This window comes from Entelurus aequoreus, linkage group LG11 (assembly GCF_033978785.1).
Source record: "Entelurus aequoreus isolate RoL-2023_Sb linkage group LG11, RoL_Eaeq_v1.1, whole genome shotgun sequence".
NCBI lineage: Eukaryota > Metazoa > Chordata > Actinopteri > Syngnathiformes > Syngnathidae > Entelurus > Entelurus aequoreus.
The window spans coordinates 62,032,570-62,049,988 of NC_084741.1; the positions used below are offsets into that span (position 1 = coordinate 62,032,570).

The 17,419-nt window shown below is 39.6% G+C and overlaps 1 protein-coding gene across 1 annotated transcript in view; it reads left to right on the top strand.

The window, feature by feature from the left end:
• LOC133660324 (intermembrane lipid transfer protein VPS13B-like) overlaps window positions 1-17,419 on the top strand; it is a 563,168-nt gene that overhangs the window by 370,317 nt on the left and 175,432 nt on the right. The window contains 1 exon segment of the mRNA XM_062063728.1: window positions 8,121-8,504. Coding sequence (XP_061919712.1) covers window positions 8,121-8,504 — 384 coding nt within the window.

Genomic DNA, 17,419 nt, shown 5'->3' on the forward strand with positions numbered 1-17,419 from the left:
GATGGCAAGGCGAACTGGGAGGCATTTCATCCCACTTGTGACATCAATTGTAGCGTCCAGAAGAAGTGCACACCAAGCCTGACGCTCTTTTTAAACTTTTATTGAGTAACCTATACTAACACAGCTCAACTTATCTCGTTCTTTCCAAAAAGAAAACCAATACCCACTCCTCATTACAGCAACGCTTCTTCCTTCTTCGCCAATCACCTTACAGGCGTGCTACGTTCACAACAAAGAGGATGCAGGATGAAGTGACAGAAATTGAAATTTCTGTATTGTAATATACATCAGGAAGTGTTGTGTAAGAAAGTGTTAAAAATAAAACCATCAAAAGCCATCTGCTTTTGTATAAAGATAAGTTAGGTTAAATGAAAATATTATTATTATCTATCTTACGGTATATCAAAAATAATTTGAGCAAAATTTAATTGAAATATTGTCGGTGTGGCCCTCCAGCAGTGCTCGGGTTGCTCATGCGGCCCCCGGTAAAAATTAATTGCCCACCCCTGGCATACGGTAACTGTAAGCTCAACTGGTTGAACTTCTGAAATGAACAGAAAGTAAAAAAGCAACATCTGTAAAGCAGAAAATTCAGAAATTCACAGGGCATCAAATAATCTAGACCCTGTTTCCGGTACATTGAAATGTGAAAAAATGTGGAAGCTGTGTGGAGTGCTTAAAATTGTAAAATAAATAGAGTCCCTACTTTGCAGAAATTCACTGAACACAAGAGGTCTTGAACGTTACCCCCAGGATAATCGGGGTAACTCTGCACCTCAGTTTTAAGTTCACGGCTCAGTAATTGTTTGTATATTAGGGCAATGTTTTTCAAATAGTAAGTCAAGATCGACTGGGGGGTTGTGATGTTGTGTCATGGGTATATTTTCATTATTTTTGTATACACTCTAGTATTCTTGTTAGAACAGTACACAAGCCTGCAGCTAGGTGGCATCAATGCTCAATCTAGTCAACAGGCTTCCTATTCGACCGAGTAGAAGTAGTAAGTACACAGGAAGATGTGCTAACGTAGGCAAACAGATAAATACGTTTGTGACTAGAATTTAAAAAAAAAAAAGGATATGTCGTCAGCGACATATATAAAGAATGTAACTCACAAAGTGTTATACAAATAATATCGTAAATATGATACATTTTTAATCATTCAATTGAGGGAGCTGGTCACGGTAAAATTTCTGTCCAGCAGTGGTTTCATGACAGAAAATAATTGAGTAGGAATGCAGTAAGGTGACAAATGCAAAACTCAGCTTTTGTGGAAATAGCTTTACTGGTCTTTAAAATTGAACATAACTCTGCAATAAATATGGCTGTTAATATTGTCATTCACCCAGGCTATTGTGTTTTGAGGGCGCTGAATAGATTGCAACTGGACTGTCTTAGATGTTTCACCTCTCATCCGAGCAGGCTTCCTGCTCACAGACTGCACGCTTGGTGCCGGTTCCAAAGTATTTATTCTCTACAGAAGGAGGTATGCCCTGACAAGTGTGGTTTTGCTCTACTGTGGTGCAAAACAGACAGCTGTTAAAAGGGAGCTGCACTTTTTTGGGAATTTTGCCTATTGTTTACATTCATTATGAACAACAACAGACATAGATGGATGTATTTTTTTTTTATGCATTCTAAATCCATCCATCCATCCATTTTATACCGCTTGTCCCGTAAATAAATTCAATCAAAAGTCTGCTTTCAATGGAGCTTATAGAGCCCCTAAAAACATTCAAACACCTCCATTAGGGTTTTATGAAATCTAGTAATGAGCACGTTTATAATAACATTTAATATTTACGTGTTTTGATCATTTTACGTAAACGTGGCGCATTAATTTCAAAAACACATTACGAGGTTTGCTTTTTTTTTTCTTCATCACTGATTATTACTCACTGCAGACTTTATGAGAGCCAACAAACATAATACAACATCACTTACTGTGCAAGGTCCGCTGTCATGTGGATGCCGTCTGCTAGGATGTTTATATTCCCATTTAGATGAAGAATGTCTCATAATCCTCGCAAAGAAACAGGTTGTGGGGGCGGGGGGAACAAGCGCTTTTCATGTCGTTGTTGCCAGTTCCAGGTCCTAAATGGCTGTCAAAGTGTGTCACCACTTGTCAGATTATATCACCAGCCACCTTCTGTCCAGGTGAGAGGCATGACTTATGATCTACAATAAACTTCCAAGGAGCAAGGGAGCGAGAAAGCAGCAGACCACTCGATGATGTAAACATAGGCAAAGAAGAAGTGATCACGTCGCCGCTATTAATAGTTTGTCTGTGTCGGCGCTTATAATAACAATATCACTAATACTTGGTTAATATTCAAGTCACAAAATGTTGTTGGCGCTTTTTGAATGGTTATTTATCTGATTTTATGAAGCGGTATTATTGGCTCCGCTGTAAGCAGACTTTTATTTATGTTTATTTAATATTTAAAATACATAACAACATTTTTTTTTAAATCCGTCCATGTTTCATAATGATAGGCAAAATAAAAAAAATAAAAACGCAGTTCCCCTTTAACAGCCCAGTAGTAAAATAAAAAGTTTGGGGGAGACAACCCACCTACGTCCCTGGGCCGAATCCTAGGAGTCTCTGTGTTCCAAATAAACATTGAGATCGAGCAGTCAAGATCGTGGAAAAAGTGTTTTGGGATAAATATATGTAAGCATTGGATGAGGTACAAACATTAAGAGAGAATATTTATTTTGATGCAATTAATTCTTCCAGCGAGAGACAAGGGAAGAAAAGAGCAACGCAAAAAATCCTCATTCATCCAGCTTAATAATGGTAAAAGGTTGTGGCCTACATAATCCGAACGCTCTCTGGTAACTTAGACGCCTAAGTATATCAATTTATCCCTAAAGACTTTGCAGGGAAGGTCCGAAAGAGCATATGTTGTAGCTGCAGCATTGACAGGCATAACTTCACTTTTTTAATATATAGCTTATAACAGTATTTTTCAACCTTTTTTGAGCCAAGGCACATTTTTTGCGTTGAAAAAATCCGGAGGCACACCACCAGCAGAAATCATTAAAAAACGAAATTCAGTAGACAGTAAAAAGTCGTTGTCGCAATTGTTGGATATGACTTTAAACCATAACCAAGTATGCATCACTATAGCTCTTGTCTCAAAGTAGGTGTACTGTCACGACCTGTCACATCACGCCATGACTTATTTGTTTTTTTTTGCTGTTTTCCTGTGTGTAGTGTTTTAGTTCTTGTCTTGCGCTCCTATTTTGGTGTCTTTTTTTCTTTTTTTGGTATTTTCCTGTAGCAGTTTCATGTCTTCCTTTGAGCGATATTTCCCGCATCTACTTTGTTTTAGCAATCAAGAATATTTCAGTTGTTTTTATCCTTCTTTGTGGGACATTGTTGATTGTCATGCCATGTTCGGATGTACTTTGTGGACGCCGTCTTTGCTCCACAGTAAGTCTTTGCTGTCGTCCAGCATTCTGTTTTTGTTTACTTTGTAGCCAGTTCAGTTTTAGTTTCGTTCTGCAAAGCCTTCCCTCAGCTTCAATGCCTTTTCTTAGGGGCACTCACCTTTTGTTTATTTTTGGTTTAAGCATTAGACACCTTTTTTACCTACACACTGCCTCCCGCTGTTTTTTGCTGATTTACGTGGACCCCGACTTAAACAAGTTGAAAAACTTATTCGGGTGTTACCATTTAGTGGTCAATTGTACGGAATATGTACTGAACTGTGCAATCTACTAATAAAAGTTTCAATCAATCAATCAATTCCGACATCTACAAAGCAATTAGCTACCGGCTGCCACCTACTGATATGGAAGAGTATTACACGGTTACTCTGCCGAGCTTTAGACAGCACCGACACTCAACAACAACACATAATTTGCAGAGTATAATTACTGGTTTGCAAAAAATATTTTTAACCCAAATAGGTGAAATTAGATAATCTCCCACGGCACACCAGACTGTATCTCACGGCACACTAGTGTGCCGTGGCACAGTTGTTGAAAAACACTGGCTTATAACATGATAACTTTCCAAACGTTTCCAGTAGTGTCATCAGTGGAGAAATATATATTTTCAGGGTCAGACATGAACAATAAGAGGTCATCTGCATGCAGTGACAGCTTATGCACCTGTCCTCCTCTCAAAATAACCTGATGGCCACTGCCAAGGGTTCAATGGCGATAGCGAATAATAGGGGGAGACAGTGGGCAGCCCTGGCGAGTCCACGAGAAAGAGGTAAAATATTCTGAACAGTCATTTTTGTTCAGATTCTAGCAAGAGGGGATTTATACACAAGCTTGACCCATGGTATAAGTTTATGACCAAAGCCAAATTTTTATAATGTCAAAAATAGACAATTCCATTCCACTCGATCAAACGTCTTCTCAGCATCCATTGAGATGACAACTTCTGGGATGCAAGATGTCGAAGTGGAACATAAAATATTCAGAAGGCGCCTGACATTGTGAAAGGACTGCCTTTCCCTGATTAAGCCAGTTTGGTCTGTAGAAATAATAAAGGGCACAACGGTTTCCAAGCGAGCTGCAAGAATCTTAGCTAAGAGTTTTACATCGGCACAAAGTAAAGAGATTGGGCGATAGTTACTGCATAGTAGATGATCTTTATCCTTGTTTAGTATAAGTGATATGGTAGCCTGGCGCAGTGAGGGAGGAAGGATGCCTGTCTGGAAGGATTCATTGTACATGTTCAATAAAAGTGGGGACAGTTTGTCGACAAAGGTCTTACAAAATTCAGCAGGAAATCCATCTGGGCCTGGACTTTTTTCACTCTGCATTGACCTCAAGGCGGACTTTAGTTCTTCAGGGGTCAGAGGTCCACCCAGCCTGATAGACATGAAGGCACACTTTCTATCCATCACTCAGTGTGGGAAATGGGTACACTTCTGTATCGAACTGAAAATTCAGGTTACAAATACAATTTACAAGGTAAATTGCTTATATGGAGAAGCTCTTAACTCAAAACACTTGTATCTTAAATCAACGTTGTCCATTGAAATGAATTATAATCAATAAATATTGTATGAAAAACAATACAATAGAAAATACTAAAAACATCTTCAGTAGTTTAAAGAAGTACCGTATTTTCCGGACTATAGAGCGCACCCGTATATAAACCGCACCCACTAAATCTTAGAAGGAAAATATATTTTTCCATATATAAGCCACACCAGACAATAAGCACAGATGTATACATTGTGGAATTAGTTATCTACACAGAAATATTTTGTAAACGTTTATTTACATAGCTTGATTGTTTACAAATGGTGCCTGTCACATGGCAGTACAACAGCTGATCAAACAAAACAGAAGTCATCCTCATGGACCCACGAGCTGCGAAAGCTAGCTCTCCAATCATTTAAACAGACTCAATAACTCCACGGTGACGTTTTGGTGAATTTACTGAGGAATTTGTGAAACAAACAATACAAAAATAATGCCAGTGTAAGTTAATAATTCTAACACAGACACTCATAAACATGTTGGCACATTAGCTAATGCTAACGACGCTAACTTCATTACATTGCGATAGCACAGACAAATATGCATGAAAACACTCCTACAGACATCACACACAGAACGGTTTAGTATGAATAAATAGTTTTAGTTATATTGTAAAGCTTACAAACATTACTTGAAATGATGAATTAAGAATCTTTACGAGGAGAAACCCTATGGCCGACGAGAAGTCAAAACAACACTTGTGCTTCCACTTTTAAAGCATTAAACAAAAGGAACTACTCTATACTTTCCCCCTGCAGCACCTGCAGGGAGCAAACTCGTCCAAAAGATGGCACCATAGCACAAACAATAATACACATTTTCAATGTCTCTGCATGTGTTTAATGAAAACTATTTGTTGAAGGCCTCAAAGCTCATTTATCTTGGAGAGTGGACTTATACGGTATTTCCTTTCAGCTGCATCTTCATCAAAACACAATCAGCAGCTATTCTTTATTTTCATGGATAAATGTCCCCCATTATTTTAACATCCTCTGCTGACGTTAGACTCATTCCGCTTCATTATAGTACAAACTAGCAGTACTACGCTCGAATCGCTTCGCAAAACACTTTTTTGATGTTTTGATTCTTTGCGTCAATGAATTGCATCCATTTCTTCTTTTCAGCACTGTCCTTCACACTCACTTTCTTCCTTCCCGTGGTTGGAAAAACGAACGTATGTCGATATCTAGCTTTATTATGCCAACTAATGGCGGGAATGCTTGTACATCAAATCATCCGAGACATAACTCTTATCTCAAAACACTCCAGGTAACACTTTTCATTCCGCCAATAAACGCAAATCTTACAAATTTGAGTTCTAATATATTTGATGTCCAATTTTTCCATTAATTAATTTTCTTGACAATTCTTTGGGCTCACAGAAATATACATTTTCCTTATGTAGTGTAGGGTTAATAATGTTTTGTGTGCATGAAAAGCTTTATACGTTGGTTACTGTAGGTTGTTAAGTGATGCATGGCTCTGGGGGTAGAGAGTTGTGTTTTTTTTGGGTGGGGACAAAAAGGGATTCGAGAAGGAGCTTTTTGAGATGATTGAGAGCCAGGCAGAGAGCAGCAAGCCAGGCATGGCCCCGACTGTGTGATGAGGGCCAACTTTAAGTGATTACAGCCAGGGTGGGGTTGATTGGAAGGGGGGGATGGGAGGGGGGTGCTGGAAAAGTAAACGACTGGGCTGACTAAGAAGAGAGAGACAAGAAGATGATCTCCATGATGCAGAGAGGGGAGAATTTTAAAAAAAAAAGAGTGGGTGTGCACAGTAACCTACTGTAAATGAACAGCTGCATGCATGCTTTTTATTCCATCTCTGGAAACTTTCCTGATGTAAGTCAGGTGGAAATGATAAGCTACATTGCACAGCAAATTGTACCTGCCCTCCAGTTCCATTCTTCCTTTTTACCGTTTGCCTCACTTCCGCTGGATTAAAAAATGAAAGAAGACCTGGATCTATGTTTGTGTGTGTGTTGCAACTCCTGGCAGTGCTTCCAGCACTTGTATCTGGGAACGAGACTTACACGGAAGGCCTTAAAAGCACCAATGCCTTGAAGATGCCATGAAAAGCAGCTGGACTTGTTTTCAGCTGCTTCCCTCTACCATCATCATGAGCAAGTGGAAAAATGTGATAATGGAAGTGGTATAACACGGCATGGAGTTAATTCATGTGTCGCTGTAAATTCCAGTCAAGTGTTTGAAGACTACAGTGCACAAAGGAAGAATAAAATAGAAGTCTTAAATGTATGTGGCGTGCATTAAATAATAATGAAAAAAAACTTTAATGCTCTTCCACATCAATTTGGGTTATGTACATGTTTGCGTTTATGGAACCATCATGGAATTTTTTCACTTATGGTGGATTTTGTCTATTACCCAAGTTGTATTGGTTCAGGTTCTAGCATTAAAAAGTCTTGTTTTAGGATTTGTACACACTAAATAGGCAATTACCAAATTGCCTGACATAAAATATATAGTATAAAATGTAAATCCACATCCATGAATACAACACCACAGAAGTTGGAACACCCATGCAGCTTTACAGTGTGTGTTTGTATAATTACAAAGTTAAAGTTCAAGTTCCAATGATTGTCACACACACTGGGTGTGGTGAAATGTGTCCTCTGCATTTGACCCATCACCCCCTGGGAGGTGAGGGGAGCAGTGAGCAGCAGCATGCGCCGCGCTCTGTAATCATTTGGTGATTTCACCCCCAATTCCAACTCTTGATGCTGAGTGCCAAGCAGGGAGGCAATGGGTCCCATTTTTATAGTCTTTGGTATGACTCGGCCGGGGTTTGAACTCACAACCTCCCTGTCTCAGAGCGGACACTCTAACCACATGGCCACTGAGCTGGTGATTTGCTGGTGTTTATGTGATTACTTGCCTAAAAGCATTGCTCCTTTAAGCTTCCTTAATATTTTTTTCGGACTTTGTACTTCATAAATATTACACATTCAAGCACTGGAGTGAGCCTCTGTTTTTAAAGGGTGCTTTTGGGAACTGTTCCCTTAGTTCAGGTGAAATGTTAAAAGCACGTTTGTTGAATTGTAGCTTTTTAAAAAAAATCTAATTATTTCCTCCCATTTTTTTCCACAGCGGAACTTAGTTTGGAGCTGTCTCGCCCCTTGAAAGTCAACCCAACACTGGTCAAATTGGAGCAGGCCAAAGCCTACCTGAAGAAACTTGTGCCAAACCACATTTGGAACACCTCGAGTAAACCAGCTTCCACTTCTGCGACCCCTCAGTCGTCTCCTGCCAAGATGCCGCCCAGGGCCTTCACCCCTTCCCATCAGAGCCATGGCCTTAGCAAAGCCAGCAGCATTGACGCCTTGGCTCTGTCCTTCCCCAAGGTCTCTGTCCACACTACCCAGATTGTGGTCGTCATGGAGACGGAGGCCCATCCGATGACGCCCAGCGTGACTGTGTCTGTGTCATCTATGACAGGAAGTCTAACCTTGAAGTCGGGCCTAAGGATCGAGGGTGAGTAAGACAGAAATATTCCTTTCACTGTGTAAACAGAAAAAATATTGAAGAATGTATTGGCAGGGAAATACGTTGTTAAAAACAATGAAGGAGCACATGTTTTTATTTTACAGCTCAGTCGGCAACCTGTTCTAATGAGAGTTTACTAGGATCTTCTACAAAACGAAATGTGATCTTTATAGCGTAAAATTTGCCATATTTTTTGGGGCGTTGCTTTAATAAAAAAAGAGAGAGAATAATAATCGTTAACCGTTTCAAAATAAAATAGCAAAACAGTCAGTATGCGTCATAGCTGGCGGTAGAGCCTGGCTGTGGCTGTATTCACTTTAGAATTAAGTTATATCCATGTGACAAAATTTAATTAAACTGCACCAAAATAACTTCTACTAGCAGCTATTGTGATCCTGAGCTATGGTATGGCTTAAGTAATTATAAATGTAAAATTAAATGTAAACATATATTTTAACACTGTTGAATTCCCAAGGAGATGGTCAAACCCTTCTGCTTGCTTAAAGGGAGTTGCTCAATGTGTTTGTTAATTTTTGTGTCTGCAACGTTATTGTAGTAAGACTTTTTTTTGTGTAGATTGCCATGATATATGAAACTATTAGCTGTCCAGGGTGCGGGGGCGGTAATTAGTCTAAACCAGGAAGTAGGGCTGGGCGATATGGACCAAAAGTGATACCGCAATATTTTTAGTTTGAATCCAGGTATCCGTTATATACCAGTATATTAAAAAAAACAACATTCAAAGTGCTTAAGATTGCCTCAGTGCTTTATGGGTAGATAACCAGTGTGTGAGAGCACTCAGATTTTTCTTGTAAGTCCACGTGTGGTGGATAAATACAGCAAAAGTAAGCGCATGAAAAATACAACGCTCCATAACGCTGTATTAGTGAGAGCCCTGGGCTTGTTTCTTTGTGATGAGATGGTTCCTGGCACATTTACATTTTATATGTTGATGAATATGCATTGTCCCATGTAACAAAGATACAACAAATACAACAAATGGTGACTTCTTAACAGGGGATATATTGTACATCTCTGAACAAGCTAATTGGTGTGTCTAGTGCAGTGGTTCTTAACCTGGGTTAGATCGAACCCTAGGGGTTCGGTGAGTCGGCCTCAGGGGTTCGGCGAAGGTCAAGACACACCTGACTCATCTTGTAAATACAAACTTCTCCCTATCGGCGTATTACAGATACGGCAACAGCTGACTGATTTGCAGGTGTGTAATTTGTTGTGAGTTTATGCACTGTGTTGGTTTTGTTGTTTGAACAAGGTGATGTTCATGCACGGTGCATTTTGTGCACCAGTAAAAAAACATGGTAACACTTTAGTATGGGGAACATATTCACCATTAATTAGTTGCTAATTAACATGCAAATTAGTAACATATTGGCTCTTAACTAGTCATTATTAAGTACTTATTAAAGCTTATTCGGCATGGCCTTATTATAACCCTAACACTCTAACCCTGACCCTGACCCTAACCAAATAACTCTAAATTAAGTCTTTATTACTTAGAATATGTTCCCCTAGTGTCCAAATAACTCTAAATGAAGTCTTTGTTAGTTAGAATATGTTCCCCATACTAAAGTGTTACCAAAAACATATAACTTTGTCTTGAATTTAAAAAAAAAAAAATATATATATATATTTTTCACTAAAGAAGAGTTCGGTGAATGCGCATATGAAACTGGTGGGGTTCGGTACCTCCAACAAGGTTAAGAACCACTGGTCTAGTGGAACAGGCGACAGTTAAGTCGGAGAAAATGTGGTCGTTTATAAATTATTTAATGTTTCTGTGCAACCCGATAAAAAATGTGTCATTGACCGGTGGTTTGGGACCACTGATTTAAAAAGTAATACGTTGGCTGTTACTATGTCAGAGCAATTTTCGTTCATTTTGTTTATGAATGTTAGGTTTATATCCGGGGGGAACTCAAAGTAAAGCCGCTGCTCCTCCACATGGAGAGGAGCCAGATGAGGTGGTTCGGGCATCTGGTCAGGATGCCACCCGAACGCCTCCCTAGGGAGGTGTTTAGGGCACGTCCGACCGGTAGGAGGCCACGGGGAAGACCCAGGACACGTTGGGAAGACTATGTCTCCCGGCTGGCCTGGGAACGCCTCGTGATCCCCCGGGAAGAGCTGGACGAAGTGGCTGGGGAGAGGGAAGTCTGGGCTTCCCTGCTTAGGCTGCTGCCCCCGCGACCCGACCTCGGATAAGCGGAAGAAGATGGATGGATGGATGGTTTATAGCCTCACGGTTGGGCTTCTACTCGATCACTGCGATGAAAGTCGCTGGTTGTTCAGTTTAAAAGTACTTTTCAGCCACCCAGCTGCTGCACTACAGTACCTTCGTCTGCACGGGCTGAGTTGAGAGGAACTTTTAAACCGAGTCATAACTAAACATTCGACACTCCGAGCGAGCAGCAGAGAGGAGCTGTTGTTAGCTTCTGTGCTAAGTCGTTAACAGAGGTGAACAACATAAAGAGATGAGATTAGTGGTAAAGTCACTACAAGGAGAGATATACAGTAGGTTCTCAAGCAAATTTCTGCATGTGTAAATAAAACGGTAGTCGCTCACCAAAAGCCAAATGCAGTCGCTGACCAAAGCATTTTATAAAACTCTGCGGTTGTGAAGTCGGCACCGCGCGCCATACTTTTTAAAAAGTTTGATGCACAGTGCGTCATTTTTCGTCAGAGAGGAGCCTCAGTAAACACGCAAGGGGCGGTGGTGAGTCAAAGACAGCTTTGCAAAGAGAGCAAACGGCCGTAAAAAAAGCACATCAGAATATGATGGTATTGATCTCTTATATGTACCGCTTTCTAAATTATATGAAGTATAATACCGGTATATCGCGCAGCCCTACTAGGAAGTCAAGTGAAGGGCTTCAAAATATGGGGCTGAGGGCCGTGAGTTTGAGACCCCAATGTAGATTGTTTTGTTGAATCACTTTTGTTTTGCTATGGGAATTTTCATATGAGGTGGCACAGGTCCTGGGTTCGATCCTGGACTCGGGATCTTTCTGTGTGGAGTTTGCATGTTCTCCCCGTGACTGCGTGGGTTCCCTCCGGGTACTCCGGCTTCCTCCCACCTCCAAAGACATGCACCTGGGGATAGGTTGATTGGTAACACTAAATTGGCCCTAATGTGTGAATGTGAGTGTGAATGTTGTCTGTCTATCTGTGTTGGCCCTGCGATGAGGTGGCGACTTGTCCAGGGTGTACCCGCCTACCGCCCAAATGCAGCTGAGATAGGCTGCAGCGACCCCGAAAGGGACAAGCGGTAGAAAATGGATGGATGGATGGATTTTCATATACTTGTAACACTTGTGAGAGTATCTTATAGGTATTTTAACTTAGTTTTTTTTGTGGTTAGCATCCATTTTTTTAGTAGTTGTACTTTTTTAGATGAATGTCCTTGGCAAAGCTATACGTAAGATTCCTCACTTTCTTCCCGTCATGTCTGAAGTTAATGTGGATCGTCTTGTACCTGATGAGACATTTCATTTTGCAGACAGATTTCTATGACATCATAGTTCTCTTCAGCCAGTCACTATACTTTTTCCTGGCTGGCTCGTCTCCCTAAAGCAGTTGTGCGTTCAAGAAAATGTCGTTGATCGATGATCTTGACAGTTTAAATATTTAACAAGGTACGTTTTTTCACTTCTTTATCCCCAAATATATCAGACATTATAAAAAGAAAAGGATATGTGAAACAGAGAGGCAGTGAAGCCTGAACCCCAAAGCTGCACTGGCCAACTTTCCACCAAGTATTTGTCGAATGCATGTGTGGTGCTGCAGTTTTGTTTTAATGTTACCTCTAATGGACGAATGTGTTCCTTTCTCTTTACTGTTTAGACATACATCTTCATCCACCCCTTATAACTATATCATTTTTAATTGTACAGTATACACATTCTTCTGTGACATCAGACTGTGGAACATGTTCTTGGTTTCAACTAAACAAAACCCATCCTCTAAAAAGCAGCTTATTGTCCAGGAGTCATGGCAAGACAGTGATACCTCAACTTGAGAGTGCCCCAGCTTTGTGTGTTTTGAGATAAAAGCTGTCTCTCGGCTAATTATGCTTTAAGTTGCAAGCAAAATTATTTTTATTTTTTTTCATTACAATTTTATTGACATCCAGCATCAGACATTCCTTTCCACTACATCATACAGCTATTGTCTGCCCTAAATGTCAAAATATTTTTTGTTTGTATCCCGATGCCACCCCCCCCCCCCCCCCAAATAAAAAGAAAAAAACAGTATGAAAACAAAACAAAGTAATAATAATATTTACAGATAAACAAATTAAATACATTAACAATACTAATAATCAGAAATAAAATAAAAAAATATAAACAGATAGTAAATAATAATAAAAAAATATATATGTGGGGGGGGGAAATGTTAACAGTACAATCACTAATTCAAGAAAATAAAATCACGTTTATAGAGCGTGACATGATTGACCCAGTTTTCCCAATATGAAGTAAATTTTTCCAATTTATAATTAATAAAAGTAGTTATCTTCTCCATTTGATATATGTCCATTGTGATTTCCATCCATTGCTTCAAAGTTGGGCTCTCCTGGGATATCCATTTCCTAGTAATGGTCTTTTTACAGGCCACTAGTAGGATATTCATTAAATGTTTATCTTTTTTCAGCCAATCCTGAGGTACATGTCTGAAAAACAGGGTCTTACTTTCAAGGGGTATTTCCACATTTGAAAATATCCTGTAGAGCTTGGTGTATCTCTTTCCAATAGTCCTTTATGGCAGAGCAGTCCTAGAAATCGTGGTAGTGGTTTGCGTTTAGGTTCCCACAATTTCTCCTACATACAGGGGAGTTATCATAGTGAGACTTCTGAGAAGGTGTGCAAGAAAAAATGTTAATTCCAGGCATGCCCGTCAATAGTTGGCGTTGCAATTGTCACAGGGAACCCCGTAACATTCGCCCAAAACATCTAGTCTTATTCTCTAGCATTAGCTTATAGCTAGAGATGGACATAACTTTGTTTTCCAACCATAGGAAGAAATAACATGAGTGTGAAGGACAGTGCCTAGAAGAGGAAGTGGATCAAATTGATTGAATTAGAGAAAAAAATAATCAAAAACATGACCGAGCGTGTGGTCGACTTGGTGAAGCACTTAGAACGTATCACTGCTATTCTGCACCAGACTGAAGCAGATTAAGTCTAACGGAAGCTAAGGATGTTAAAATAATATCGAAAAGGCTGACATTTATCCATGATAATATGGAGAATCTGATGATGGTGTGTTTGAAGGCGTAGCAGCTGGAAGGAGATAACGTAGAAGTCCACTCCAGGGTAAATGCTCTAAATTATCATTACTTCATAAAATTACTGTAGTTGTTAGTACTACATTCTATTATTCTTTTTTTCATACTATGTCTTATCTAGAAGTTAGATTTTCTCTTAAAAAGGCATGTTTCGTGCTAAAATCTTGCTGTTTTCGGGGGAGAAGCACGGATTTGAATTCATTTCATGGGGAGACGTTGATTTGGAATACAAGTGTTTTGAGTTAAGAGCTCCGTCACAGAACCAATTAAGCATTTAAATTGAGGTACTAATGAACGTGAGTTATGGCATTTGATTTACTAGTCCCTCATAGGATTAAATATATTTGTACTGTATAAGATGTCAAGGATAAAACAATATTCTTGCGCCCTATTCTGTAAAAGAGCAGATGGAGCAGTGAGCGATGATCTTCCACATGCAGTATATACTGTATACGTTTCACTCCTAACTAGCTTGTTTGTATGTGCTACATTGCAATGAAACCTCACACTATGGTGAGGGACAGAGTTGGAGCAGGGCTAAGTGCCTGCATCTGTTTTACAGATGTTGATATAGGGTTACTTAAGATATAATGTGTGTCAAAGCATCCAATTAAAACCTCAAACAACATGCATTTTGTTTACTTTAATCTACTTAACTGCTCAATGACACATTACTCCATGCCGCCCCACTTTTCACCAGCTTTTTCCACCCTGGATGTTTTGACTTGACAGTAGAACCTCTAAAGTTAAACACAATCTGTTCCGGTTTGCTGGTCAAACCCTGATTTGTTTGGATTTCAACCCATGGGATGGAATGGTATTATGTCCTCCTGAGAATTAGCGTCCTCTGCAACGGCCATTTTTGTTTAGTCTGTTTCTTTTTTGCTGACACACTTTTTGGACAAAAATAGCCCTGTTATGCAAAACACACATTTGTACTGCATAGGATGCCGGTTCTCAGGAAGATATTCTGATCCAAACCTTTATTAATTGTAAATGTAGTGTTTTAAGTTACATTGCTACCTCGATTCATTGTAAAAAAAAAAAAAAGGTTGACTTCTGTTCGGAAATATAAAAACAATAGCATACTAAATCTTTCATGACAAATGGTAAATGCGTAAAGCGCTGCTAAATGAGTCATGTCACAGATGTGCCTCATGTGTGTTACTTTATTAATTTGTTCATTTTCACTTATCCTGTTCAGGGTGACAAGTGAACTAAAGCCTATCCCAGCTGACTTTGGGAGGAGGTGGGGTACACCCTGGACCTCCTAACTAGGGTCCCCGGCCTGGGAATGCAATTCGACCCGCAGAACGTCTCAAAGATAGTATTTGTCGACAATAAATTACAACTATTGAAAATGTGCAGCGGTTTGAAAAAGAAATTCACTACCGTTAGCCATTGACCATGAACACTAGACCCGAAAGTAAGTGCATAGAGTCAAAATATAGGTACCTTTCAGGCCGCCTTTACCACCCATGGTCTGATTAATCAAAAACCAAATCAGAAAGGTAATATACAGTACAGGCCAAAAGTTTGGACACACTTTCTCCTCATTCAATGCGTTTTCTATATTTTCATGACTATTTACATTGTAGATAGTCACTGAAGGCATCAAAACTATGAATGAACACATGTGGAGTCATGTACTTACCAAAACAAGGTGATATAACTGAAAACATGTTTTATACTCTAGTTTCTTCAAATTAGCCACCCTTTGCTCTGATTACTTTTTTGCACACTCTTGGCATTCTCTCGATGAGCTTCAAGCACATCTGTGAAGTAAAAACCGTTTCAGGTGACTACGTCTTATGAAAATAAAGAAAACCCATTGAATAAGAAGGTGTGTACAAACTTTTGGCCTGTACTGTATGTGTTACAAAACCACACAATTTGCCCACTGAATTATGTGGGCGTTATTAAAAAATGTTTTAGCTGCCTGATATTTCTGATTGATTCCAAAACGTTGAGGTCGTCAGGGAAGTAAACAAAGTAGGAGTGGTTCACACTCTTAGTATCCAATGTTTTATCATTTATATTCGATATTGTATTGATGGGGGTTGGTCAGTCTGCTAGCTAAAGCTTGTCGTAATTAATGCTTTAACAAACTGACGGGTCTCTGATTGTTTCTGATATTATAAATCCTACAGCTATTATTTTTGTTCAAAATCATTGTAATATTTTACAATATATGTCATCAATCAATCAATCAATCAATCAATCAATGTTTACTTATATAGCCCTAAATCACAAGTGTCTTAAAGGGCTGCACAAGCCACAACAACATCCTTGGCTCAGATCCCAATGGGATAACAATGAGAAACCTTGGAGGGGACCGCAGATGTGGGGAACCCCCCCCCTGGGCGACCATTGCAATGGACGTTGAGTGGATCTAGCATAATATTGTGAGAGTCCAGTCCATATGGATCTAACATAATAGTGAGAGTCCAGTCCACAGTGGGGCCAGCAGGAGATCAATATATTGATTCCTAAGAAACAGCGATTGTTAAAGGACTGTAAATGATGTGTACGCTGTGGCGCAGTTATGTACATTGCGTAAGTTGTTTCCGTAGCAGTTGCTGAAAACAATGTTCCATAGATCCACTCTGATGTTCATGTCTGCTGTACTCAACAGCCAGAAAAAGGATAAGAACTCCCTAAAAATATTATTTGCGTTATAATCAGCGCTGTGCTGTGGGTCGAAAAAAAGGTTGTTGTGTGTGCGTGTCTGCATGCGTGTGTGTATGTGTGTGTTGGCACGCTCGGGTCTATGACAACGTATTGGCGAGTTCCACCAAAAATCGGACTTTATCACGGGTTGTACTGTATTTTTATATGTTTATCATGTTTGGCAAACTTCCCTTTTCAATTTGGTATTACATTATATGCAGACTTAAATCCTTGTAATCGCGGTTCCCGTGTGAAAGCATCTGTTCAAACGGGATCACACTCACATTTAAGCATAATATGGAATAAATATTAAGAAAGGAACAGTTTTTTCCTTAAAATTTTAACTACAATTTGCTATACTAACTTGCACATACAGTCACTACACTACCTTCAGAACTGTCTAAAGAAAAGTTATAGCAACGTGTAGTTAAAATTTTAAGGAAAAAACTATTCCTTTCTTAATATTTATTACATATTGTGCTTAAGAGTGTGTGTGTGTGTGTGTGTGCGTGCGTGCGTGCGTGCGTGCGTGCGTACGTGCGAGCGAGCGAGTGAGTGAGATCCCGTCGAAACAGATGCTTTTTTTAACGCAAGATTGATGTTTTTGACCCTCGGCCCGTTCCGTAGATAGGGGAAAATGTAATGCCGTCCAGTTTCTGTTAAGCCACAGGCTCGAAAATAGCTGGCAGAACTGCACAAAGAAAGGGTGACCTGATGGAAATCTAAGATCCAAAGCCATGGCAAGTCATTCATGACACAACAATTTTATCTTCAGTCGTCGTGAGACGACATCATTGGAGCGAACGCTGAGCGTGCATTGCTGCTTGGAGTGAGGAGAAGCTTCATGTCCGTGTTTGGATTACAGTTAAGTGCTTTCAATACAGTTAAGTGCATTAAAAACATAAAATGTAGATTGTTACCCGAACTGCTT